This window comes from Bubalus kerabau, chromosome 17 (genome assembly GCF_029407905.1).
Source record: "Bubalus kerabau isolate K-KA32 ecotype Philippines breed swamp buffalo chromosome 17, PCC_UOA_SB_1v2, whole genome shotgun sequence".
Taxonomy (NCBI): domain Eukaryota; kingdom Metazoa; phylum Chordata; class Mammalia; order Artiodactyla; family Bovidae; genus Bubalus; species Bubalus kerabau.
The window spans coordinates 54,743,109-54,764,188 of NC_073640.1; the positions used below are offsets into that span (position 1 = coordinate 54,743,109).

The 21,080-nt window shown below is 52.4% G+C and overlaps 1 protein-coding gene across 1 annotated transcript; it reads right to left on the reverse strand.

Annotated features, from left to right (window-relative positions):
- Nucleotides 1-1,587: 1,587 nt before the first annotated feature.
- Nucleotides 1,588-20,337, reverse strand: LOC129630666 (carcinoembryonic antigen-related cell adhesion molecule 6-like). The gene is made up of 9 exons (XM_055551166.1): nt 20,167-20,337; nt 18,894-19,253; nt 17,424-17,702; nt 12,064-12,175; nt 10,841-10,869; nt 10,490-10,521; nt 9,838-9,879; nt 2,199-2,284; nt 1,588-1,600 (listed from the first exon to the last, which is right to left on the reverse strand). Exons 1-9 carry the CDS (start codon nt 20,228-20,230, stop codon nt 1,588-1,590), a joined length of 1,017 nt encoding a protein of 338 aa, XP_055407141.1. The 5' UTR covers nt 20,231-20,337.
- Between the last annotated feature and the right edge of the window lie 743 nt (nt 20,338-21,080).

The window sequence follows — 21,080 nt, forward strand, 5'->3', positions numbered from 1 at the left end:
CTCCGTCTCCGTGTCTGTTGCCTGAGCCTTGGTTCAGAAACTGTCCGGGTTCTCCTTGCCATTACAGGGCCTCCTCTGTTACCCTGGCTGATCTTTCTGTGGTCACTGTGATCTTTCCCATGGGTGGTTGCAGGCAGGGATGAGAGCTGGCATGGGTGCCCATAGGCCCCTAGAAGGTTGGGCAGCATAGTGTGGGCACATATGAGGGGCTCTGAGGGTCTGTAGAGGAGGGATCCCTGGGGTCTAATGCCTGATGATCCGAGGTGGAGTTGATGTAATAATATTAGATATAAGTGCACAGTAATTGTAACGCGCTTGAATTATCGCCAAATCATCTCCACCACTCCGCAATTGTCTTCCATGAAACTGGTCCCTGGTGCCCTTAAGGTTGGAGACCGCTGTTTAGAAGGAGGGATGGAAATCAGGCTCCTTCTCCACTTCCTTAGGCAAAACAAAGTTCACCTGTTAATTTCCTGTTTGGCCCAATGTTGCCCCCTGGAGGTCATGAGCAGACCCGGGGACGATGTAACAGGCTGCTGCTGCTGCTGCTGTTGCTGCTAAGTGGCTTCAGTCGTGTCCGACTCTGTGCGACCCCAGAGTCGGCAGCCCACCAGGCTCCCCCGTCCCTGGGATTCTCCAGGCAAGAACACTGGAGTGGGTTGCCATTTCCTTCTCCAATGCATGAAAGTGAAAAGTGAAAGTGAAGTCGTTCAGTCGTGTCCGACTCTAGCGACCCCATGGACTGCAGCCTTCCTGGCTCCACGTCCATGGGATTTTCCAGGCAAGAGTACTGGAGTGGGCTGCTGGGGATGCAAACGCCAAAGGGTGTGAGTTGGCTCTGCGCCCTGGGCAGAGGTGGGCGCTGACCTCCTGACTAGAGGCTATCAGCCAGGGTTCAGGTCACTGTGGGTCCCCAGGCTTCCTGACCTCATCCCAGTGCAGGGTGAGCCCAGGGGGACAGTGGGCATTGTTCAGAGGCAGGAGAACCATCCATCCAGGTGGACGTGTGCTCAGGAGGAGCTCTCAGTCCCTGAGGCTTCAAAGGAAGGGCCGGCGGGGGGTCTCGGGGCTTTGGGGAGAGGATGGCGGCCTGTGGGCTGGACTCCAGAAGGCCCTGTCCTTCTCCACCTCACAGCACTGGGCCTGCACCCTAGTTCTCTGTGTCCCCATCAGTGGTCTGCTCTCAGCCTCCCCACAGTGCCAGGACCTGGGCAGCTCCACCTGGACACTCTGTCAGGGGAGCCCCTGGGCTCCTCTGTCAGTGGAGGGAAGACCCCCGTGGGACCCCAGTCCCCCTGAGATGGAGCAACTGCAGAAGCTGTGTTCCTCTGTTCCGGAAGTTCCCCTCCTTTCCCAGGATGCCTTAGGGGGAGGGGCTGAGATGTCTCCAGGGACCACACCCAGGTGTCCCCACAGATCAGGGACCTTGGGATGAGGAGCTGCTCCCCAATTCCTGTGACTTCACGCTGGGGCTTCCCCCTCCCTTGTGGTCACTCCCTTGGGATGGAGGATCGCGAGTCTGAGCCATGTCAGGTCTCCGAGAGAAGGGGAAGGACTCAAGCTGCCAGCCCAGGCGCTCCAGGGAGACTAGAAGATTCTCCTGAGTAGAGATGGGAGAGAGGGTGTGATTATCTGGGAATGAGCAGAGGTCTGACTCCTCACAGTTAAGAGGCCCCTGTTCTCCCTGCTGACTCCAGGAGGAATCAAGTCCCGTCCTGGGGCAGCTGTGGGCACTGGCAGGTCTCCTCCAACTCTGATGCCAGAGCCGCTGTGTCCACAAGGAATATTCTCTGACCCCTCGGTGTCACACTGGGTGGAGGGTGTGAGTTCTGGCTTCTGTTATGCAGATTCCCTTATCTATTTAAAGAGTATTTATTGAGCATGTGTGACCTGTCAGCCCTGGGTTGTGTCCTGGTGTCCAGAGAATAATAGACTTGGACTTCGAGCTCACACAGCTGACCTTGTGACGGGGAGACAGACATTCAGAGAAAATCCTGGAAATAAGGAGCTAATTATGATGGAGGGATAGACTGAAAGGGAAGGGTCTGGTGGAAAGGAAAGGGTCCGGAGTGTGTCATGGAATTTCAGCTGGACTGGGTGTCATGGAAGGCACCCCTGCGAAAGTGATCTTTTGACTGAGATGAGAAGGGTGAGCAGACCCTCAGCAGAGAAGGATGGGGCTCAGAGGGCAGAGCTACCTGAGGGGAGTCTGGCCTTCAGGTGGGCCTGGCTGGGAGGAGGAGCTGCCAGAGTCCAGTGTGGGGAACTGGGAGAGTGGGGAGGACTGTGGACGGAGTAGTTTGGTGAGGGTCAGAGACTGCTGGGCGGTGGGAGCTGCTAAGTGGGAAGGAGGTGGGCAGCCCTGTGGAGGCTCCAGACTATGGAGGAGCTCTGCCGCCCTCCGGCGGCCATAGAGGGGAGTGTCGAAGGGAAAGTTCAGTTCAGTTCAGTTCAGTCCCTCAGTCGTGTCCGACTCGTATGCGACCCCATGAAACCCGCAGCACGCCAGGACTCCCTGTCCATCACCAACTCCCGGAGTTCACTCAGACTGACGGCCATCGAGTCGGTGATGCCATCCAGCCATCTCATCCTCTGTCGTCCCCTTGTCCTCCTGCCCCCAATCCCTCCAAGCATCAGAGTCTTTGCTAATGAGTCAACTCTTGGCATGAGGTGGCCAAAGGACTGGAGTTTCAGCTTTAGCATCAGTCCTTCCAATGAACACCCAGGACTGATGTCCTTTAGAATGGACTGGTTGGATCTCCTTGCAGTCCAAGGGACTCTCAAGAGTCTTCTCCAACACCACAGTTCAAAAGCATTAATTCTTCGGCGCTCAGCCTTCTTCATAGTCCAACCCTAACATCCATACATGACCACTGGAAAAACCATAGCCTTGACTAGATGGACCTTAGTTGGCAAAGTAATGTCTCTGCTTTTGAATATGCTATCTAGGTTGGTCATAACTTTCCTTCCAAGGAGTAGGCGTCTTTTAATTTCATGGCTGCAGTCACCATCTGCAATGATTTTGGAGCCCCCCAAAATAAAGTCGGACACTGTTTCCACTGTTTCCCCATCTATTTCCCATGAAGTGATGGGACCAGATGCCATGATCTTTGTTTTCTGAATGTTGAGCTTTAAGCCAACTTTTCCACTCTCCTCTTTCACTTTCATCAAGAGGCTTTTGAGTTCCTCTTCATTTTCCAAGAGGAACTTTGAGAAAAGTTCCTCTTCACTTTTCTCGAAGGGAAAGTACTTGAGGTTTTCTCCTAAGACAACTCAAGTATTTGTCAAGTGTTTACATATCATTTTACAAATCCCAGGGACAGAGGTGCTGGCAGGCTACAGACATGAGGTCGCGAAGGATCGCATACGACCAAGCGACTAACCCTTTCAACACTACATATCATTTATGCTGAATCATGTCCCACTCTGAATTTCCAACATCTCTCATCCAAGATCTTCTCTTATATACCCCACTCCAAGATTTCATCCAGGTGAGATTTGTGTTGATACCAGGCCAATTTCTCTCTGTAGAAGAGGATCCAAATGCAACATGCTCAGTCCTTGGGCAGGACTGGAGCACCTGTAAGTAGGAGGAGGGTGAGGAAACGTCCGTGTGTCCTGCCTGTTCCAGAGGGTCCATGTGGACACGAAAAGGCTGCATTTCCTTTTCTCCTGTGACCCATTAGTGTCTTCCGCATGGGGCAGGGCCAGGTGGAATTGGAAGACCAGGGGTGGTGCAGTGGTTCTGAACCCCATCTTCCCGCCTCTCTGTCTCTGCCCCCCTCAGGGGACCTGGTCTTCATGGTGAGAAGGAAGGTGGGGCGTCTCCACAGGACCCTGATCAGAGATTCTTTCAGCAAAAGGGACACAGGGATCAGGCATGCTAGCTCTGGACTCAGTGTCCCCGTCACCCTGTAGATGATTGTAGGAACTAAATTATTAGGATCTAATGGCCTCTTTCGTATTCTAATTTATTAGATTGTTTTTACTTCTTTTTACCTTTTGATATTTGAAGTTTCAAAGGTGAATCTCCATCTTCCGTAAGTCTGAGAAGGGTTGGTGCCAGGGTGGTTCAGTTGTAGTAAAGGTTATTTTTTTGTAGTAGCTTCAGTTTTACAGCAAAAGTGAGGGAAGGTACGGAGTTTTCCTAGATACTTGCCGCCCATGAGTGTAGGGCCTCCTCAGTGTTCAACATGCCACACCCGAGGTGTACATTTTATTAATTGATGAACCCACATGGACACATGAAAATTACGCAGCTTCCATAGCTTCCATTAGGGTTGACACTTGGTACTGTAAGTTGCCGGAGAAGGCAATGTCATCCCACTCCAGTCCTCTTGCCGGAAAATCCCATGAGTGGAGGAGCCAGTAGCCTGCAGTCCATGGGGTCACTAAGAGTCAGACGCGACTGAGCGACTTCACTTTCACTTTTCACTTTCATGCATTAGAGGAGGAAATGGCAACCCACTTCAGTGTTCTTGCCTGGAGAATCCCAAGGACGGGGGAGCCTAGTGGGCTGCCGTCTTTGGGGTCCCACAGAGTCGGACACGACTGAAGCGACTTAGCAGCAGCAGCTGTAACTTGCGTGGGTTTGAACAAGTGGTCATCAGCAACATGGGCTTCCCTGGTGGTGCAGTGGTAAAGAATCCTCCTCCCCGTTTAGGAGACTCAGGTTTGATTTCTGCCTCAGGAAGATCTCCTGAAGAAGAAATGGCAAACCACTCCGGTGTTCTTGCCTGGGAAATCACATGGATAGAGGAGCCTGGCGGGCTAGAGTCCATGGGGTCACAAAAGAGCTGCACATGACTTAGCAGCTAGAACAACGCAAGGTCAGTGACAGTCCTGCTACCCAAGTCACACCAGCAGGGCTAGTGAGCACAGACAGGTGGTTGTGAGTCTGCAGGGTTAGTGAGCACCGAGCAGGTGGTTGTGTGTCTGCAGGGCTAGTGAGCACAGAGCCTATGGTTTTGTGTCTGTAAATTAAAAAAAACTATGACATACATCGCTTGTTTATTTACCCATAGTCAAATATGGAAACCTCGTGTGTGGGGCGGCCATGATGAACCAGTGTCTATCTACAAGTTAGGCATTGTTTAGATGACTTTCCTGCTGGCTCAGTGGATACGAATCCATCTGCCAAAGCGCGGGACATGGGTTTGATCCCTGGTCAGGAGGATTTCACATGCTTCTGAGCAACTAAGGCCATACATCAGAACTGCTGAGTGTGTGCTCTAGAGCCCAAGAGCTGCAATGACTGAAGTCTGCTTGCCCAGAGCCCCTGTTCGGGAGTAGAGAAGCCGCCTCAATGAGAAGCCGGTGTATCGCAACGAAGACTAGCCCCTGCTCACTGCACTAGAGAAAACTGGTGGAAAACAATGAAGACCCAGTGCAGCCAGAAATAAAAAAATAAATAAAATATTTGCTAAGAGTAGTTCAGAATTAAGTGTTATTCCCAAAGTTGTCAGGTCTTCTTTTCATCTCCTTCTTTCTCAAACATCCAGAACACCATTGACACATTGATTTTCCACAGGCTGAGGACCTGCTCTGCCATTGGGGTGACTTCACTGCAAATTTGTTTTCAGTCTGGAACAGCCACTAGCGAACACCCTGCCTTTCACACTGACCAGTTGCTCTGCAGTGAACATCCTCACCACAAATATCGGCCCCCATGGAGTATCATCCAGGGGCTCATTCATTCGACACACAGGTATGCAGCTCCCTGCACCAGGCCTGGAGCTGGCCAGTGGACTCAGCAGAAGCAGGACAGGTGAATCCTTCCATGTCCGAGCTCCCAGCTCAGGGATCCTCTTAGAACTGGAGTCCTGGTCAACTTGTGTGCACACTGAGTGCCACTGTATCCCCTAAACTGCATCTGCATGGGGAGTATAGGAAAATGTTCATTTCCAACATCCTCACCCTTTACGGAAAAATTCTGTGAGGAGATAGCACCTGTGTCCATATGTCCATCTCTCTGCCACATCCCATCCCTCCTTTATGTCCTACCCATCCTTTTCTTCATCTTTTCACTAAGTCCTGTGGCTGTGCCACTGTGGTTGGCCAGATGCCAGGACCCCTGGGGTACCCTCAGTAGCTCCCTCTGCTGCTCCATTTAAACACCATGGTTCCACAGGTGGTGCACATGAGCCCGGGTGAGCCCTGCAGAGTCTGTCCCCATGGAAGATAGAGAGGCCCTGGTAACCCGGTGACCATTATACTGGGTATCTCGAGCATTTTGCATGACTGTTAGGGATGCTGGATGGGTTAGACCCGCGCCCTTGGGAAGTATAGTGCTGGGTTTGCGTGTCAGAGTTATCCCTGTCAATGGTACATTTATGGAGAAGAGGAAGTGTGGGGTGACTGTGGAGCCCTAGTTCCTTCTCTTCCCTGGGGTTCACAGGCAGACGGAGGAGCCCTCAGGTGATGAATTGTACCCTGGAGACTGGTCTTCAGGCCCCACTTGCTCTTCAGCAGGACCCTTGCTCTGTTGGAAGCATGGAGAGATGGCAAAAGCTCTCACACAGGCTTGAGGCTCAGACTGGAGGAGCTGGGAGGGTAGGCCAGGTGTTCTGCTCAGCCTTGCTCCCTGGGGGAGGGGGGATCATTTGGAGAATGAGGGAACAGGAGGCTGTGCTCAGGGGGCCTCCAGGCTAGGTGATGGCTGTCTCCAAGGTCAGGTACCGAAGGTCAGGACTCAATCATGAAACGTTCCCTCCAAGTTGTAGACAAGCTGGTTATCTGACACTCAGCGGCAGGGAGATACTCTGAGAGGACAAAGTTAGTTCTCAGCCTCCTTGAGGACACCCTCCGGGTGCAGGATCATTCACCTGGGAGTTATCATGGCTGTAGCTACAACTAATACACACACAGGAGAAAGTGCTCCCGATTCAGAGCAAAGCGGGTTATCCCTGAACACATTCTACTATGTTCATCTTTGTCATAGAGGAGAAATGGGCAGGATATCCAGCCGTCCCTTCCCATTGATGGGGGCTGAGCACAGCAGAGACACTGTCCATGGTGCTGATGAACACAGGCCACCTGGAGACTTGGGAGTTGTGGTCTTTGAGTCACATCTGCTTTTCATTCTGAAAAATCGGGCATTGCTAGAAAAGAAGAGGCTTCCATGGTGGCTCAGACAGTACAGAATCTTCCTGCTATGCGGGAGACCTGAGTTTGATGAACCTACAGAGATGGCAATGGTTATCCACTCCAGTATTCTTGCCTGGAGAATCCCATGGCAGATGTGCCTGGAGGGTTACAGTCCATGGGCTTGCAAAGAGTTGGACAGACAGAGCAAGTTTCACTTCACCAGAAAGAAGAGGTGGGGAGGGCTGCAGGGAGTGTGGACTGGCCTCGATCTCCAGGGCTCAGAGCCAGTGAGATTGCTGTGGACATCGTGGCAGGTCTTGACCCCACATCGGCATGACAAAGTCCAAGCTCCCCAGAGCAGACTGCAGTGAGGGAAGATGATGCCCACGGCCTTGAGAGGAGTGGTAGGCAGAGCACAGAACCCTAAGAGATGTCCACAACTTCAAGCCACAATCCGAGAAATGTGCCCCATGATTAAGGAAACCTACAGATGAAATTCAGATCACGTGACTGGGAGATATGGTGGGGTGACTTGGAGATTATGGTGGGTTATGTTTTGGGCTGAGTCCAATACATTCACAATGTTCCAAGGCAGGAGAGGCAGAGCCAGAGGAGATGGGATGATGGAAGGTGAGCTTGGGGAGCTTTAAGATGTTCCACTGCTGGCTTTGAAGATGGAGGAAAGGGCCACAAACCCAGGAAAGCAGGCAGCCTCTCACAGCTTGGAAAGGCGAGGAAATGAACTGTCTGTAGAATCCAGAAAGAACAGCATCATATTGACACTGTGGTTTGTGCCCGTAAATTTGTGGTCATTTGTTACAGAACAATAAGGAACACCAAAAAGTGTCACCTTGTCTCATCCAAGACTGCGCCTGGGGGGATAAGAAGTAATTTAGACCTAAATCATGATCGGAAGCTTTGCAGGCGGTTTCTCTTACCTCTCATCTCATCTCAGCACAGATGATACTTGGCCACTGGCAGAGCATGCTTGCCAACTGTGGGCTCTGTGCCCTAGGGCACACACCTGCTGTGTTTGTGTGAGCGTGGGCATGCGATCCGAGCGGAACTATATGAGAACAGACCTATCCCAGGGACCTCAGGGAGAGACTGAGACCTGCTAGCCCAGGTGTGTGGTGGGAGCTGCAGGTGAGATCCGGGTGGGAAGGCCCTTGAGACACTTTGAGGAGGAGACAGGTGAGCCCTTTGCCGTGGTAGCCAGGTTGAGTATTAGGTAGAGCCTGCACCTTTGCCCTGAGGCTCACGTGTGTGTGTGTTGGGAGCAGGCTCACGATCTGCATCGAAAAGCAAACTGGAAACCAGCAGGAAGTGGATAGAGGTCACAGGAAGTTCCTGGGAGGACCTTGCTCAGAGCATGGCTTCTGGGTCCCTCTTACTTTGGTGACTCTGATTGCTCCTCTTGGTTCCCCCAGAGGGAACAATGTCCTCAGGGCTTAGGCCCTTAGGGAAACAACAGAAACCCATGGAGAGAGAAGGCATTCTGGATCCTAGATCTGGGGACAGACAAAAGTTCCTGTCCCATCGCTGACTCACTGGAGATTAGTTCAAGCAAACTCCGGGGGATAGTGAAGGACAGGGAAGCCTGGTGTGCTGCAGTCCATGGGGTCCCAAAGACTCAGACACAACTTAGCAACTGAACAACAAAAACTCATTTGAGGCAGCACCAGTTGGGGCCAGCAGGGCCTGGTGAGCAGGGCCAGAGGGCTCAGGACACCAAGAGGCTGCAAAGGGGCCTCACCCATAAAAGTTGTCTCACCCACGACTCGTCCTTCCTGACTCGTGTTCTAGTGTGTCTCAGATGGTCCCATTTCCTGTGCTCCAGAGACTCCATGCCAAGTGAGCAAGCACTGGCAGGTGTCTGGGACCCCAGGGCAGTGTGAGGACTGCCGAGTGCCCATGTGGCTGCCAAGGGTCTGGTGACCTTCCTTGCCTGTTAGCATGCCCCCTCCCTCCATTCTCACAATCTTCCCCTTCCTTTCCCCCAGGAAATAGATGGGGAGGTCAGGTAACTAGAGCTAATACTTTCCCTGAGGAACCATGGACAGACCGGAGCAGAGATTCCGGTGAATTTCTTGCTGGACAAGACCCAAGGGCAGTATGTTTTGCAACCAGGGGAAGGAAAGTGCTCTTGATTCAGATCTCTCTGGTGGTCCACGGTGGGTCAGAGGCCCAGTCACTTGCCTGTTGAAACCTCCCCCCACTGTGGGAATCGCAGCCTGAGTTCTGGTCCATCCAGGCTTCAGGGCATCCTGTCAGTGTCTCCAGGAATCCAGGAGGACCCTGAGCCTGGGCCCAGGTTCCCGAATAGCCTCAGGTCTCAGAGCTGGTTCTCCACCTCAGGCTCTTCCTCATGACCTCACTCGGGTCTTGGGTCTCAGGTAAGCTCTTTCCCACAGTCCGTAAGAAGACGTGTCAGGAGGAACTAAGGACCCACATCTGCTTTGTGGCTGATATTACAGTAAACGTCTGTGTCCGGTCGTAGTAATTCCTGCAAAAGAAAACCGACAGCTTTGAGCTCATGTAACCTTCTTAGATGACTTCCCAGCGACTTGCCAGCCCTGGGTCACCCAGGGTCTGTTTGTGTCAGAGGTTTTTGATCCAGACCCACCTCCCCTTCATCCCCTTTCCATCTTTCCTGCTATTTCTTGGCCCTCCAAACACAGCCAGGTGTGCAGGGGGCACTTCCAATGCCCCTTGGGCTTATGAGACCAGAACTTGGATCCCCACACTCACCTGGTAGATGGGAGCTGGTGGCCTGGCATCAGGTAGGGAGGCCTGGGCATGGAGGAAGCGGGCATCAGAGGAGAGGGAAGGAGAGTCATTTCTCCCGAGCAGCCATGTCCAAGCCTGCAGCCCCGACCCCAAATCCTATCTGGACTCTGTTTCCCACCATTGTTAGCCTGGCTCCCCTGACTGATGATCCAGTGCCACTCTCTTCCTGGCTGAACTCCAAGGTTCTCTGAGGTCAAGTCAGGGGACCAGGGCAGCCTCTGAGTAAGTGGTGGTCATGTCCCTGAAGTGCATCCAGCTCCCAGCTTGGTGGGACTTGCCATGTTCTAACTACTCTTATGAGCTTCCCTGGTGGCTCAGAAGGCAAAGAATCTGCCTGCAAGCAGGAGACTGAGGCTCGATCCCTGGGTCAGGGACATCTCCTGGAGAAGGCAATGGTAACCCATTCCAGTATTCTTGCCTGGAGAAATCCATGGACAGAGGAGTCTGGCAGGCTACAGTCCATGGGGCCACAAAGACTGGACATGACTAAGGGACTTTCAACTACCCTCGAGTGAAGGGTGTCTCACAGTACTTCAGGGTTGGACAGTCCCCCTGCCCTGAGCCTGTGAAGCGGGGACGCTGGGGAGAAGAGACAAGGAAGGAATGTACTTACCTGGGAGACAGAGCTGCCAGAGAGACCACCTCCTGGGAGGAGACAGGAGTTACCACTGAGCATGTGAGGAAGCTTAGCCCATTCTCCTAGGAGAGGTTGGATGTCCACCTTCCGGAGAACCATGGGAGAAGGATCCCCACCAAGGGAGACAACCTCTGGCAATTTCAGGCCCCAGTGAGGGCGATGGAGTCTCCCAGGATGATAACCCATAGGAAAAGCAGACTAGCCAATCGGGTCCCCTGTGCTGAAGCCCCAGAGAAAGGGCCAGAGACCCTGGGGGTGGCAGGCAGGAACAGACATGGCAGGGCCTGACCGGGGCTCCCCGCTGTCCTGGGCTGAACAGACACTCACCTGAGGTGGACGCTGGGGGCCAGTTCCCTCTGTTGTGCAGGCAGCCGGCGTTAGGAAAGAAAACAAAACAGGCATATTTGTGAGGAGTGCAGATGGAGGTCAAGGCTTTGTTATCAGAACACGGGACAGGAGGATCCCCATGTCCAAGCAGGGGCTGGACACCGCCTTTCTCCACCAAAGCTGCTTAGGAGGGGAGGGACCAGTAAGGACGCTGAGGAAGTTCTTAAGAAGCCGTATCTGCCCTGAGTCCAGAGGGGCAGGACCATAGGCTACTAGGGTTCCGGAGAAAGTGGCCACTGAAGAGACCAAGGCTCTGGTTAAGGCATCCATCCATCCCAAGCTTTGTCTGAGTGGATTCATCACGCTTATGGAGAGCAGGGCCAGTGCATGGGGAGGAAAGCGGTCACCAGTGACTCTGGGATCTCACTGAATGCAGTGTCGCTGCTGTGGCCACCCGCCCTCACCCAGCAGCTGCTCAAATGTGACAGTGGCCTTGTCCTCTGTCTCCATCTACCTGGACCTTAAGTGTAAAGACATGCCACCACCTGCGGACCTGGCAGGATGTTCTGTCTCATGCATCAGGGGTGTTGTTAATGTATCTGCCACGTGGGGGCATTTGACCCCACCTGGCCTGTCCAAACTTCCACTCTCTGGCCAAGTGTGGACTTGGCAAGGACGACCCTCAGATCCTGGCCCTGTGACTACCCCTCATCAGAGTAGCTGGATTTAAATATACAGGAAGAGATACCTTTTTCTGAGTACTTACTACCCGCCAGCCTACATACAGAGAACCAGGACAAGCAGGGGTCTTAATTGTGTTAACTGATAGATGGGCCTTTCCTGGTGGTTCATGGGTAAAGAATCCACCTGCCAATTCAGGGGACACAGTTTCGATACCTGGGCAGGAAGATTCCCTGGGGATGGAAATGGCAACCCACTCCTGTATTCTTGCCTGGGAAATTCCACGGACAGATGAGTCCATGGAGTGGCAAAAGAGATGGACACAACTTCACCACTAAATAACAAAATAAATGAGGACGGTGTTAAGGAAGCTGCCAGAGGTCAATACCTGGTGAGGCAGGAACTGAAGGACCAGAGAGAATATCCGTGGGGAACTGGGGGGGTCCTGGAGATCCAGGCTGGAAATTGGAGGATGGGGTGTCCTTTCTCTAGGACTAGGGTCAACCTGGGGGTGGGGGCAGCATCTAGGAGTGCCACTGTACCTGTGAAGGAAAATGAAACACCCCAGGACAGCCAGCGGCGTCAGGACGAGCAGGACCCCGATCACGATGCCAGTAATAGCCCCCACATCGAGGGCTCGAGCGTTTTCTTGCCCTGAAAGCAGAAGAGAGAGAGAGAGGGGAAATGGGGTCCGAGTTCACTGGAGGGAATACCAGGAGGAGTCTCACAGGGAGAGGGCCTGGTTAAGAGGAAGGAGACGCTCTGAGGCCTGTGTGGTTGCGTGTCTTGTCATCACAATGTCCTCCTGACTCTCCCACTGCACGAGGCTGCATCATTTCCCTCTTCATCAGATTTGAAACCTTGGACTTGCTCGAACTCTCCATTCTCTCACTGTAGCCATTTCCATGTCCTGTTCATTTTCCTTTGAAAGACTCTTTTCTTCTCACATTATGCCCCCTCCCTCTGAATTTTTGTTTCCATCACCACTGTCGGTCTTAGAGGGTAGTTCCTCTCCAGTCCACCCAACATTGATTAGTAGTAATAATATTAATGAACTGTTTCCAGGTACTCCTGTGCGACTGGCACAGTGGGAAATCCTTTACACCCACTTTTTCTGATCTTTCCATCCCCATGAGGGAGGGGTTGTCATCCCCGCTGTGCATTCACAGATTTGAGACACACAGTTCTTCAATAAAGGAATGGAGGCCACAGAGCTAGGACCAGGTGACACAGAAATGTAACCCAGTTGTTTGACTCTACAGCCAAAACCCACAGTGCTGAAAACCAAAATCTCCCCTGTGAACGTTTCTTGCCTGCCGACTCTGTGTGGGTAAGAATTTTACCTACAGGGAGAATTTTAATCTCATTCCCTTCCTAGTGACCAACCTCACAGCAGCCCTAAGATCCAGCTCTTCTACTGCAGTTTTACAGACGGAGAAAGGGAGGCACAAGATCCAGTGTCTTGCCTGCAGTCAATTCTCACAAACAATAACCGAACTATGACAAAATTAGCTAAGTTTTGCATAATTATGCAGATGCATAACCTGCATCCCTTAGTCTCCTGCATTAGCATTGTCAGGCAGGTTCTTTACCACTAGCTCCACATGAAAAGCCCCTTGAGGGGGAAGAGAGTCCATCAAACTTGAGGAGAAGTCCAGTTCCTTGGCTGATGCCATCTGACAGTTCCGTGGATGAGCCTTCCTTCTCAGGGTCCATAACTACCCTCCTCTCTTTGTGGTTTTCTGCTCCTAATGTGCTTGTCTGAGATTGACCCAGTAGCTACATAATCAGTGTCCATGTCTAAAGCACTGGAGTCCACAGTGTGAGGGGATGGCTGTTTCCACATTGGGCAGGTGTGAGGAGCACCTGCTTCTCAAGAAAGATGTGTTCTTCCTCGTTGTTAAATTATTTAAACAGGGTTGAAGAAAATCTGGAGCTGAAGTATAAGAAGTGAAAACACTAACTTAGAAGGGCGATTCCTCAGCACATCTGAGCAGGTAGAAGAAAGCATCCATGAACATGAAGATAGCAAAAAAGAAGTTATTCAGACTGGGCAGTAGAAAGGGAAAAAAAAATGGCGAATAGTGACTCCAAGCAACGTATTATGCAGAACTCCATCAGGTGGACAAACATAAGCAGTATGGCAGTTCCTGAAGGAGAATAGAGAGGAAAAGCAATGAAAAAAATATATATAAATTAGTGGTTTAAAACTTCCGAAACTAGATGAAATCACATACTAGAGATGGTTAATGAACTCCAAAAAGGGGTAACTCAAGATACAGACATTGTGACACAATAGAGTCAAAGTGTTGAGAGCCCAAGGGAAAGAGGAAGTGAAAAACGCAGCGAGAGAGGAGTGACTCAGCATGTGCAGCAGATCTTCAACACTGTGAAAATCGAATTCCACATCAGAAGGCATTGGGATGACTGACTGAAGTTCTAAAAGCAAGACTGTCAACCGGCGAAGCAATGTACACAGAAACTCTCCTTCAGTGAAGCTCAGATTAGGACTTTCCCAGATAAACAACAGTCGAGGGAGCTCATTCCCTGGAGACACGGCATATATGAAGTGTGAAAGGAAGCCTTTAAGATGACTGAACAAACATTACACAGCAACTCAGAGCCATAAGTACCTAGAGAAAAGTGGTCAAACAGACACAAGAGGTAGCTATCTTATCTAAGCCGGTATTATTGTCTTTTATGTACTCGCTTGTTTTTGTTTTTTATTTCAAAGATATTACACGAAACAATATTTATAAATCTATATAACAGGCATATATTGTACAAGGACAGCTGAGATATAGGACAGTAAGTGTGTAATATGGAGGCGATGGAGATGCACAGGAGCACCCTGTTTGTAATATACATCATAGAATCTAGTTGGTATTTCAACTCGATAGTCATATGTTTAAGATATAACTGTCATCTTCAAGTTAGGCACTAAGAAAAGAACTGAAATACATTGGAAAGGGGAAGAACACAATCAAAATGACACATGCGAAAGGAAATCACCTAAATGCCAAAGAGGAAATAATAGAGGAATTAATGAATAAAGCATGTAAGACATATAACAAATAGCTAGATGGCAGAAGTTCTTTCTTATCGGGAAGTATTTGAATGATAGATAGCCTCAACCTTGAAATTAAAGGCAGAGGTTGACAGAATGGATAAAAATTATGACCCATCTCTATACTCTCTTCAAGAGATTCACTTTAGATACAAAGACATAGAAGGTTGAAATAAGGCTGGAAAAAGATATTCTATGCAAATAGCAATAAAAAGAGGATTGAGGTGGCTGTATGAGTGTCTGATAGAATAATCTCTAAATTAAAAAAGCCTGCAAGAGACACTGCCATTGCTGCTGCTAAGTCGCTTCAGTCGTGTCCGACTCTGTGTGACCCCATAGACGGCAGCCCACCAGGCTTCCCCATCCCTGGGATTCTCCAGGCAAGAACACTGGAGTGGGTTGCCATTTCCTTCTCCAATGCATGAAAGTGAAAAGTGAAAGCGAAGTCGCTCAGTCATGTCCGACCCTCGGCGACCCCATGGACTGCAGCCGTCCAGGCTCCTCCATCCATGGGATTTTCCAGGCAAGAGTACTGGAGTGGGGTGCCATTGCCTTCTCCGGCAAGAGACATTAGGACCTTGCATATCAAGAAAGTTTCCATCCATCAAGGAAATAGAACAATTATAAGCATTACACACCCAACACCACCAGAATTGTGAATCAAAAGTGGACAGCGTCGAGGGGAGAAATAGCTCGGTCATAACAGTGACACTATAACACCCCACCTTCAATAATGGACACAGCATCAGAGAGATTTCAGTGAGAACTAGAGACCGTGAGAGCACTGTAAACCAGAGACCTAACCGACCAACAGACAGCACACAGGCATAGGAGTTTATGTAGCACAAAGTGCAGTCCTCAAGGCCCCCAGCTCTCACCACACATGACCACCGCCCATCCTGTGAAGAAACGGTGTCACTTCCACTGTAGAGACGATGGTGCAACTAAGAAAGACAAGTGGAGGGACCTGGAGTTGAGTGTGGCGGCAAGCCTGCAATCACAACAGGGCGAACTAACATCCTGACACTTACTGCCTCAACACGTCTGCTGTGATTTCCACCTTCGTCGGAGCACGTATTCACAAAGGTCTATAAAGTCCATAATAAACACCACTGTACACATAAGAAAAAGGAGATTTAGGCTTTATAACTCACCAGGGCTTCCCAGGAGGCACTAGTGGTAAAGATGCCACCTGCCAATCAGGAGGCGTAAGAGACACGGATTCAGTCCCTGGGTGGGGAAGATCCCCTGGAGGAGGTCACGGCAACCCCTGCAGTGGAAGGTGGAGTCTTAACCACTGGACTGCCCAGGAAGTCCCAGGTACTGATTTTAGTGCTGCTTCCAGCGGTCTTGGCAACAAGGCTTCACAGCAGAGGGCCAGGGGAAATCAGGGGATGAGGAGGGGAGAGACAGCACACATTCCAATTGCTTCAAGTGAAGGAAATGAGATGATAGGCTACTTGTTGCTGGAATTAATAAAAGAAGCTTATCCAGTGAAAATGGGCTTCACTGGAGGCTTAGACGGGAAGAGTGCCTGCAGTGCAGCAGACACGGGTTCGATCCTTGGGTCAGGACGATCCCCTGGAGTAGCGAATGGCAGCCCACTCCAGGATTCTTGCCTGGGAAATCCCATGGACAGAGTAGCCTAGTGAGCTCAAGTCCGTGGTGTCACGAAGAGTCGGACACCACTGAACGACTAAGACACGAGGCGACGGTGGTCACTCACAGGTCACACTCAGCCTGAGGGGGCCACTCTTGCTGGAGTTGCTCCTGTTGGAGACCTCACACTGATAATCCCCGGCGTCCTCTTTGCTGACGGGGTCTATGGTGAGGGTGCTGCTGTCTGAGGACAGTGTCATCCTCTCTGTGAGGAGGAGACTCTGGCCTTTGAAGAGCCAGCGTATGGAGACCCCAGTCTCATCTGTGAGGCAGGTCAGGACCACGGGGCCCTCATGTTCTGGGACTGTGGTGTTGCTGGCTTGGAGGGGGGGCCGTGCCACTGGGTCTGTGGAGAGACAGAGGGATGACTGCTGAGAGTGGGTCAGGGGCCTGGGCCTTGCTCCCTCCTCAGTCTCGGGGCCCAAGACCTCTGTAAAGGTGACTGTGAGGAAGGCCCTGGGTCTTTGTTCAGGTGGCAACGGGAAAGAGTGATTCCACACCTCCTCTGACCCCCGGATCACACCAGAGAGACCCTTGCCTGGTTGCTGGGACAACAGTCTAGTACTAGACTGCTCTGTTGCTATCAGTCCTGGGAACCTTGATCTTCTGACTGTGGGGCCAGCCAGGCCAGTCAGGGAATGTGGGATCTGAGAGTACATGTTGTGATTGGGGATAGAGAGCCTGGGCGTATTGCGGGGCCTCACACTGACAAGCCGGAAGCGCTGTGTGGCTGGGTTAGAGGCTGTGTGGCAGCAGAGGTTGAGGTTCCCCTCTGGATGGTCAGAGGAGTCTGAGGGGTAGTGGTGGGGTGTCCGGACCATTTGGAGCAAAGAGCAGAAAGCCACACGTGGTGCAATCAGAGGGAAGGGAAGTTCCTGGTCTGTATTGGGGCCCCTGGGTCCTTTATGCTCACTCTTTGTGAGTCTGACGTTAATTTGTTTCTCCCATCATATTCTGGTGATCCTTAGCCACCCACACAGAGCAGCCCATCCCCTCCCTGTCCTCATTCAAGGTGGACCTGCCTGGGCTTGCCTGGGGCAGGAAGTCATGGGCAGTCTGGGTGTCCAGGGGTGATGGCCCATGCACTCGGACCTGAGAGGGATGGGTGTGGATTGGCCTCTGGCAGCATGCATTTGGGTGGGCAGCTTAGGTCACATAGGAGCAGAGGTTACTCACAGAGGACATTCAGGGTGAATGGGTCACTGCGGCTGATGCCCACTGGGTTCCGGGCTTCACACACATAGGGTCCTTTCTCTTTCCTTGTGACATTGAACACAGTGAGAGTCCTCTTGTCCTCAGACAGTTCCAGCCTGGTGCTCTTGGGGAGGCTCTGATTGCTGATCCACCACATGTAGGAGGTGGTCTGGGTCTCAGGTCCACATGTTAACACCACAGTGTCCTCATGCTCCCAGGGGTTGGAGTTGTTGCTGGTGATGACGGGTCTGGGTAGCACCGCTGTGCAGATAACAGACAGAACATTGCCCTGAGCCTCCCTGGACGCTCAGACAGTAAAGAATCTGCCTGCCAGTGCAGGAGACCTGGGTTCAATCCCTGGGTCAGAAAGATGCCCTGGAGAAGGGAATTGCCACCCAGTCAATATTTTTGCCTGGAGAATAACCTGGACAGAGGAGCCTGGTGGGCTACAGTCCATGGAATAGGAAAGAGTAGGACATGACTGAACGACTAACACTCTCACTTTCTCATACTTTTGGCTCCTCTAAAAGCATCTGTCAGCAAAATTGGCATCCTTTGCCTCTCAGCCAGACTTTAAAGAATAAGGCAGGCTTGTGTGTGGCAGGACAAATGCATGGGGACCTGAGCTCAGAGAGTTTGAGGCCACCTGCTCTAGGTCTGGGAGAAGCACAGGCCTCCTTGGGGGTTGACTGTGCAGCAGCGTTTAGTGGTGGACAGAACAGGGTGGATTCAGAGACCGCCTGGCATCTCTCCTGGTTTTCATAAATCAGCCTCGGGAGAGAGCTCCCTGGGCTGCACCCTGGGGTCGAGGACCTGCCAGGAGTGTCTTCCTTCCTCTGTTCCTCTCTGGGGGTGCTGAGATTTCTCTGGTGTCTCCAAGTGCCCGAGGGCATTTGGTTGATTCCTGGGGACCTTGTACCTGTGTGCTGTCCATGCCGAGTCTCAGGATTAGGACCAGACTGTGCCCCTGCACGGATGTGGCTCTTGGGGCTGAGCCCTGGCTGGTGACCAGCTTGGGAGCCTGCGGATTTGGCACAGACTTCCCAGGGTCACTGGAGGCAGGAGCCCTGGGACAGGGTCTGGGAGGGGCTTCCTGGGGCTGGGCTTCTCTGTGAAGATCCCTGGGGCCCTCAGGCCAGGGTCTTCCCTGAGTCCTGCAGGGTCTTCCTCAGGGTCATGGTCATGGGGAGGGGCCCAGGGGGCTGGACTGAGAGTGCTCTCCCTCTGCCGAGTCCCTCATCAGACCGTCCTTCTCTCTACACAGTGTCTGCAGGGCCTGGCTTCCTGGAAAGGATTTCTGACCCTTTGGAGTTTGTCTCCACAGTGTGTGCCCTGCACCTAATGTGCAAACCCCGACACGGGACACAATGAGAGGGGTATGGAGGCGCCATCCGGGTCAATCAGAACAGAATTCGCCCCCCAACACCCCAAGGTCAGAGAGGAGGCACTCACAGTGTACGTGGAGGTGTCCAGTTTGTCTTTCTGCCTGTAAATCATCCTTTATAACGAGCAGGGTGTAGGATCCTGTGTCTTTCTGGGTGACATTCTGGATCAACAGGGTTCTGTTGGGGTAAAGTGTCTCCCGTCCGCTGTGTGCAGGCCCTTTGGTAGTTAAATTAGTGGCTACCCTATATGATGCAATTAGCTGGGTGTTCTCTACCCTTTCTCCTCTGTGCCAGGCATAGCCTAGAGGATTCTCTGTCACGTTGTGGGCAAGGAGAAGAACATCCGACCCTTCTGCAGCAAGGGGGGGCACCGTTTCAATAGTGAGCTGGGCAGTGGTGGGCGGGGTCCAGAAAGTTAACAGTAAGACTAGGAGGGAAGAGAGAGAAACCAGTTACTATTGTGACCTGTGTGGGGGATGGGAAAATGGTGCCCTGGGTCCTGAGCAGGTCTCTTCATCCCTCAGCCTTAGTGTGTGAGTGTATGTGTGTGTGCATGTGTGTGTGTGCATGTATGTGTGTGTGTGGTTCAAGGTCAGCAGCATGACCCCCGTCACTTCAGCCCCTCTGGGTTCGTTTTTTCCTCTGCTTCCCCGGCTGTCCGCTGGCTCCCTTCCTCACTGCCCTCACACACCTGCTCACACTCAGGGCCTCTTGGGAGATGCCCCTCGCCCCGACCAGCTGCTGTAAAGACCCTTGGTGCTCACTTGCTGACCTTCCCCGTCCCTTTCCTGCGTGACGCCTGCAGCACCTGCCAGCACGCTCTCCATCTCTCTGCTCGTCTGTCTTCCTCCCCACAGAGCGCGGGCTCCGTGAGGGCAGGGGCTTGTCTGATCCCGGTTATAGCCCAGGGCCTGGACCAGGTTCTAGATATTAATTTCTGGAGGTGAAGGACAGAGAGGTCCCAGGAATTCCACAGCCTGGCGTTTGCCGGCTTCTAAGGGTGCGGGTACGGACAGTGTTCGCTGTCCTGGTTATGTGCTTTTCTGTAGTGACACCCAGACATAAATAATTGCTATTGTCATTAGTTTTCAACAATTCCTGCTCAGTAAAGAATAACTCATAAAACCTACAGCAGTTGAGGTCTTCCCGCCCCTCACCAGCTCTAGTTCATGGAGAGTCTCCTGTGGCTGAGGCCCGCGCCCTCCCCTGCTCCGCTGTCCTCTGTCCTCAGGTCTGAACAGAAGCCCTCTGTCCCCTCTCAGAACCCTGTCTCCCCCAGACACCAGCCAGTCTCTTCTTCTCCAGTCTCTGCCCACTCCCTGAAAATTGTCCCCTCTCACCTGCCAGGACGAGCCTGTTCCAGGGGACATGCCTCGTGCTTGCAGGGCCTGCCGGGGGCTCCATGGCGCCTGCTGTCTGCTGTGTCCCTCTCTCTGTGAGGAGAACTTCTGGTCCAGAAACGCTCAGAAGCACTGCAGTCTGCTGTGTGAGCTCCGCTGTCCTTCCCCCTGTGTGCTGGGCCTCCTCCGGGGGCAGGAGCACTTCGCTGGGTCACGTGGCCCGGGGCGGGGTCTCTGTCCAGGCCCCGCCCTCTGCCTCCCCTCCCCTCCTTCCCTCACTGGTGGCCCCCCTCCCCCTTCCCGCTCTGTATTTCTATTCCCTGAACTCTACTGAGTCCCCTGCCTTCTAGAGCAGTGATTCTCCACCTACACACACACACACACACACACACACATCTACACACGCACACCACACACACACATACCTACACATACAGCTACACACAGACATCTACATACACACACATCTATACCCACACATGCACACACACACACACCCTTGTCTGGAAAAGCACAACCTTGGGGTGTCCGGGCCCGAGGTCCCCACTGCTCTGGATCAGATGCACACTCAGCCTCCCCGACAGCCCTCTGTCATCCCCTTCTGGCTTTTCCCTTCAGAGGAGGAGCCTGGGGGTGACGGGTGCATGAGGAACACTTGTCACAGGGACGTCATCCCCACCGTGCGTGGGAATCACCTGTGGAGCTTCATGAAGACTGCAAATCCCCAGGTGACACCTTAGAAATGCTGTTTCAGCAGCCGCCAGGTCACATGCTCGCCCAGCCTGGCTGAGACCCCAGAACACCGGTTAGGCTGCCCCACCCACCCCAGTGTTGGCCTCTGCTGTGTTTTGGTCTGGGGTCTCTCAGCACAACGCACACATCCAGCGGTTTCCAAATGTTGGTGGTAATTGTTC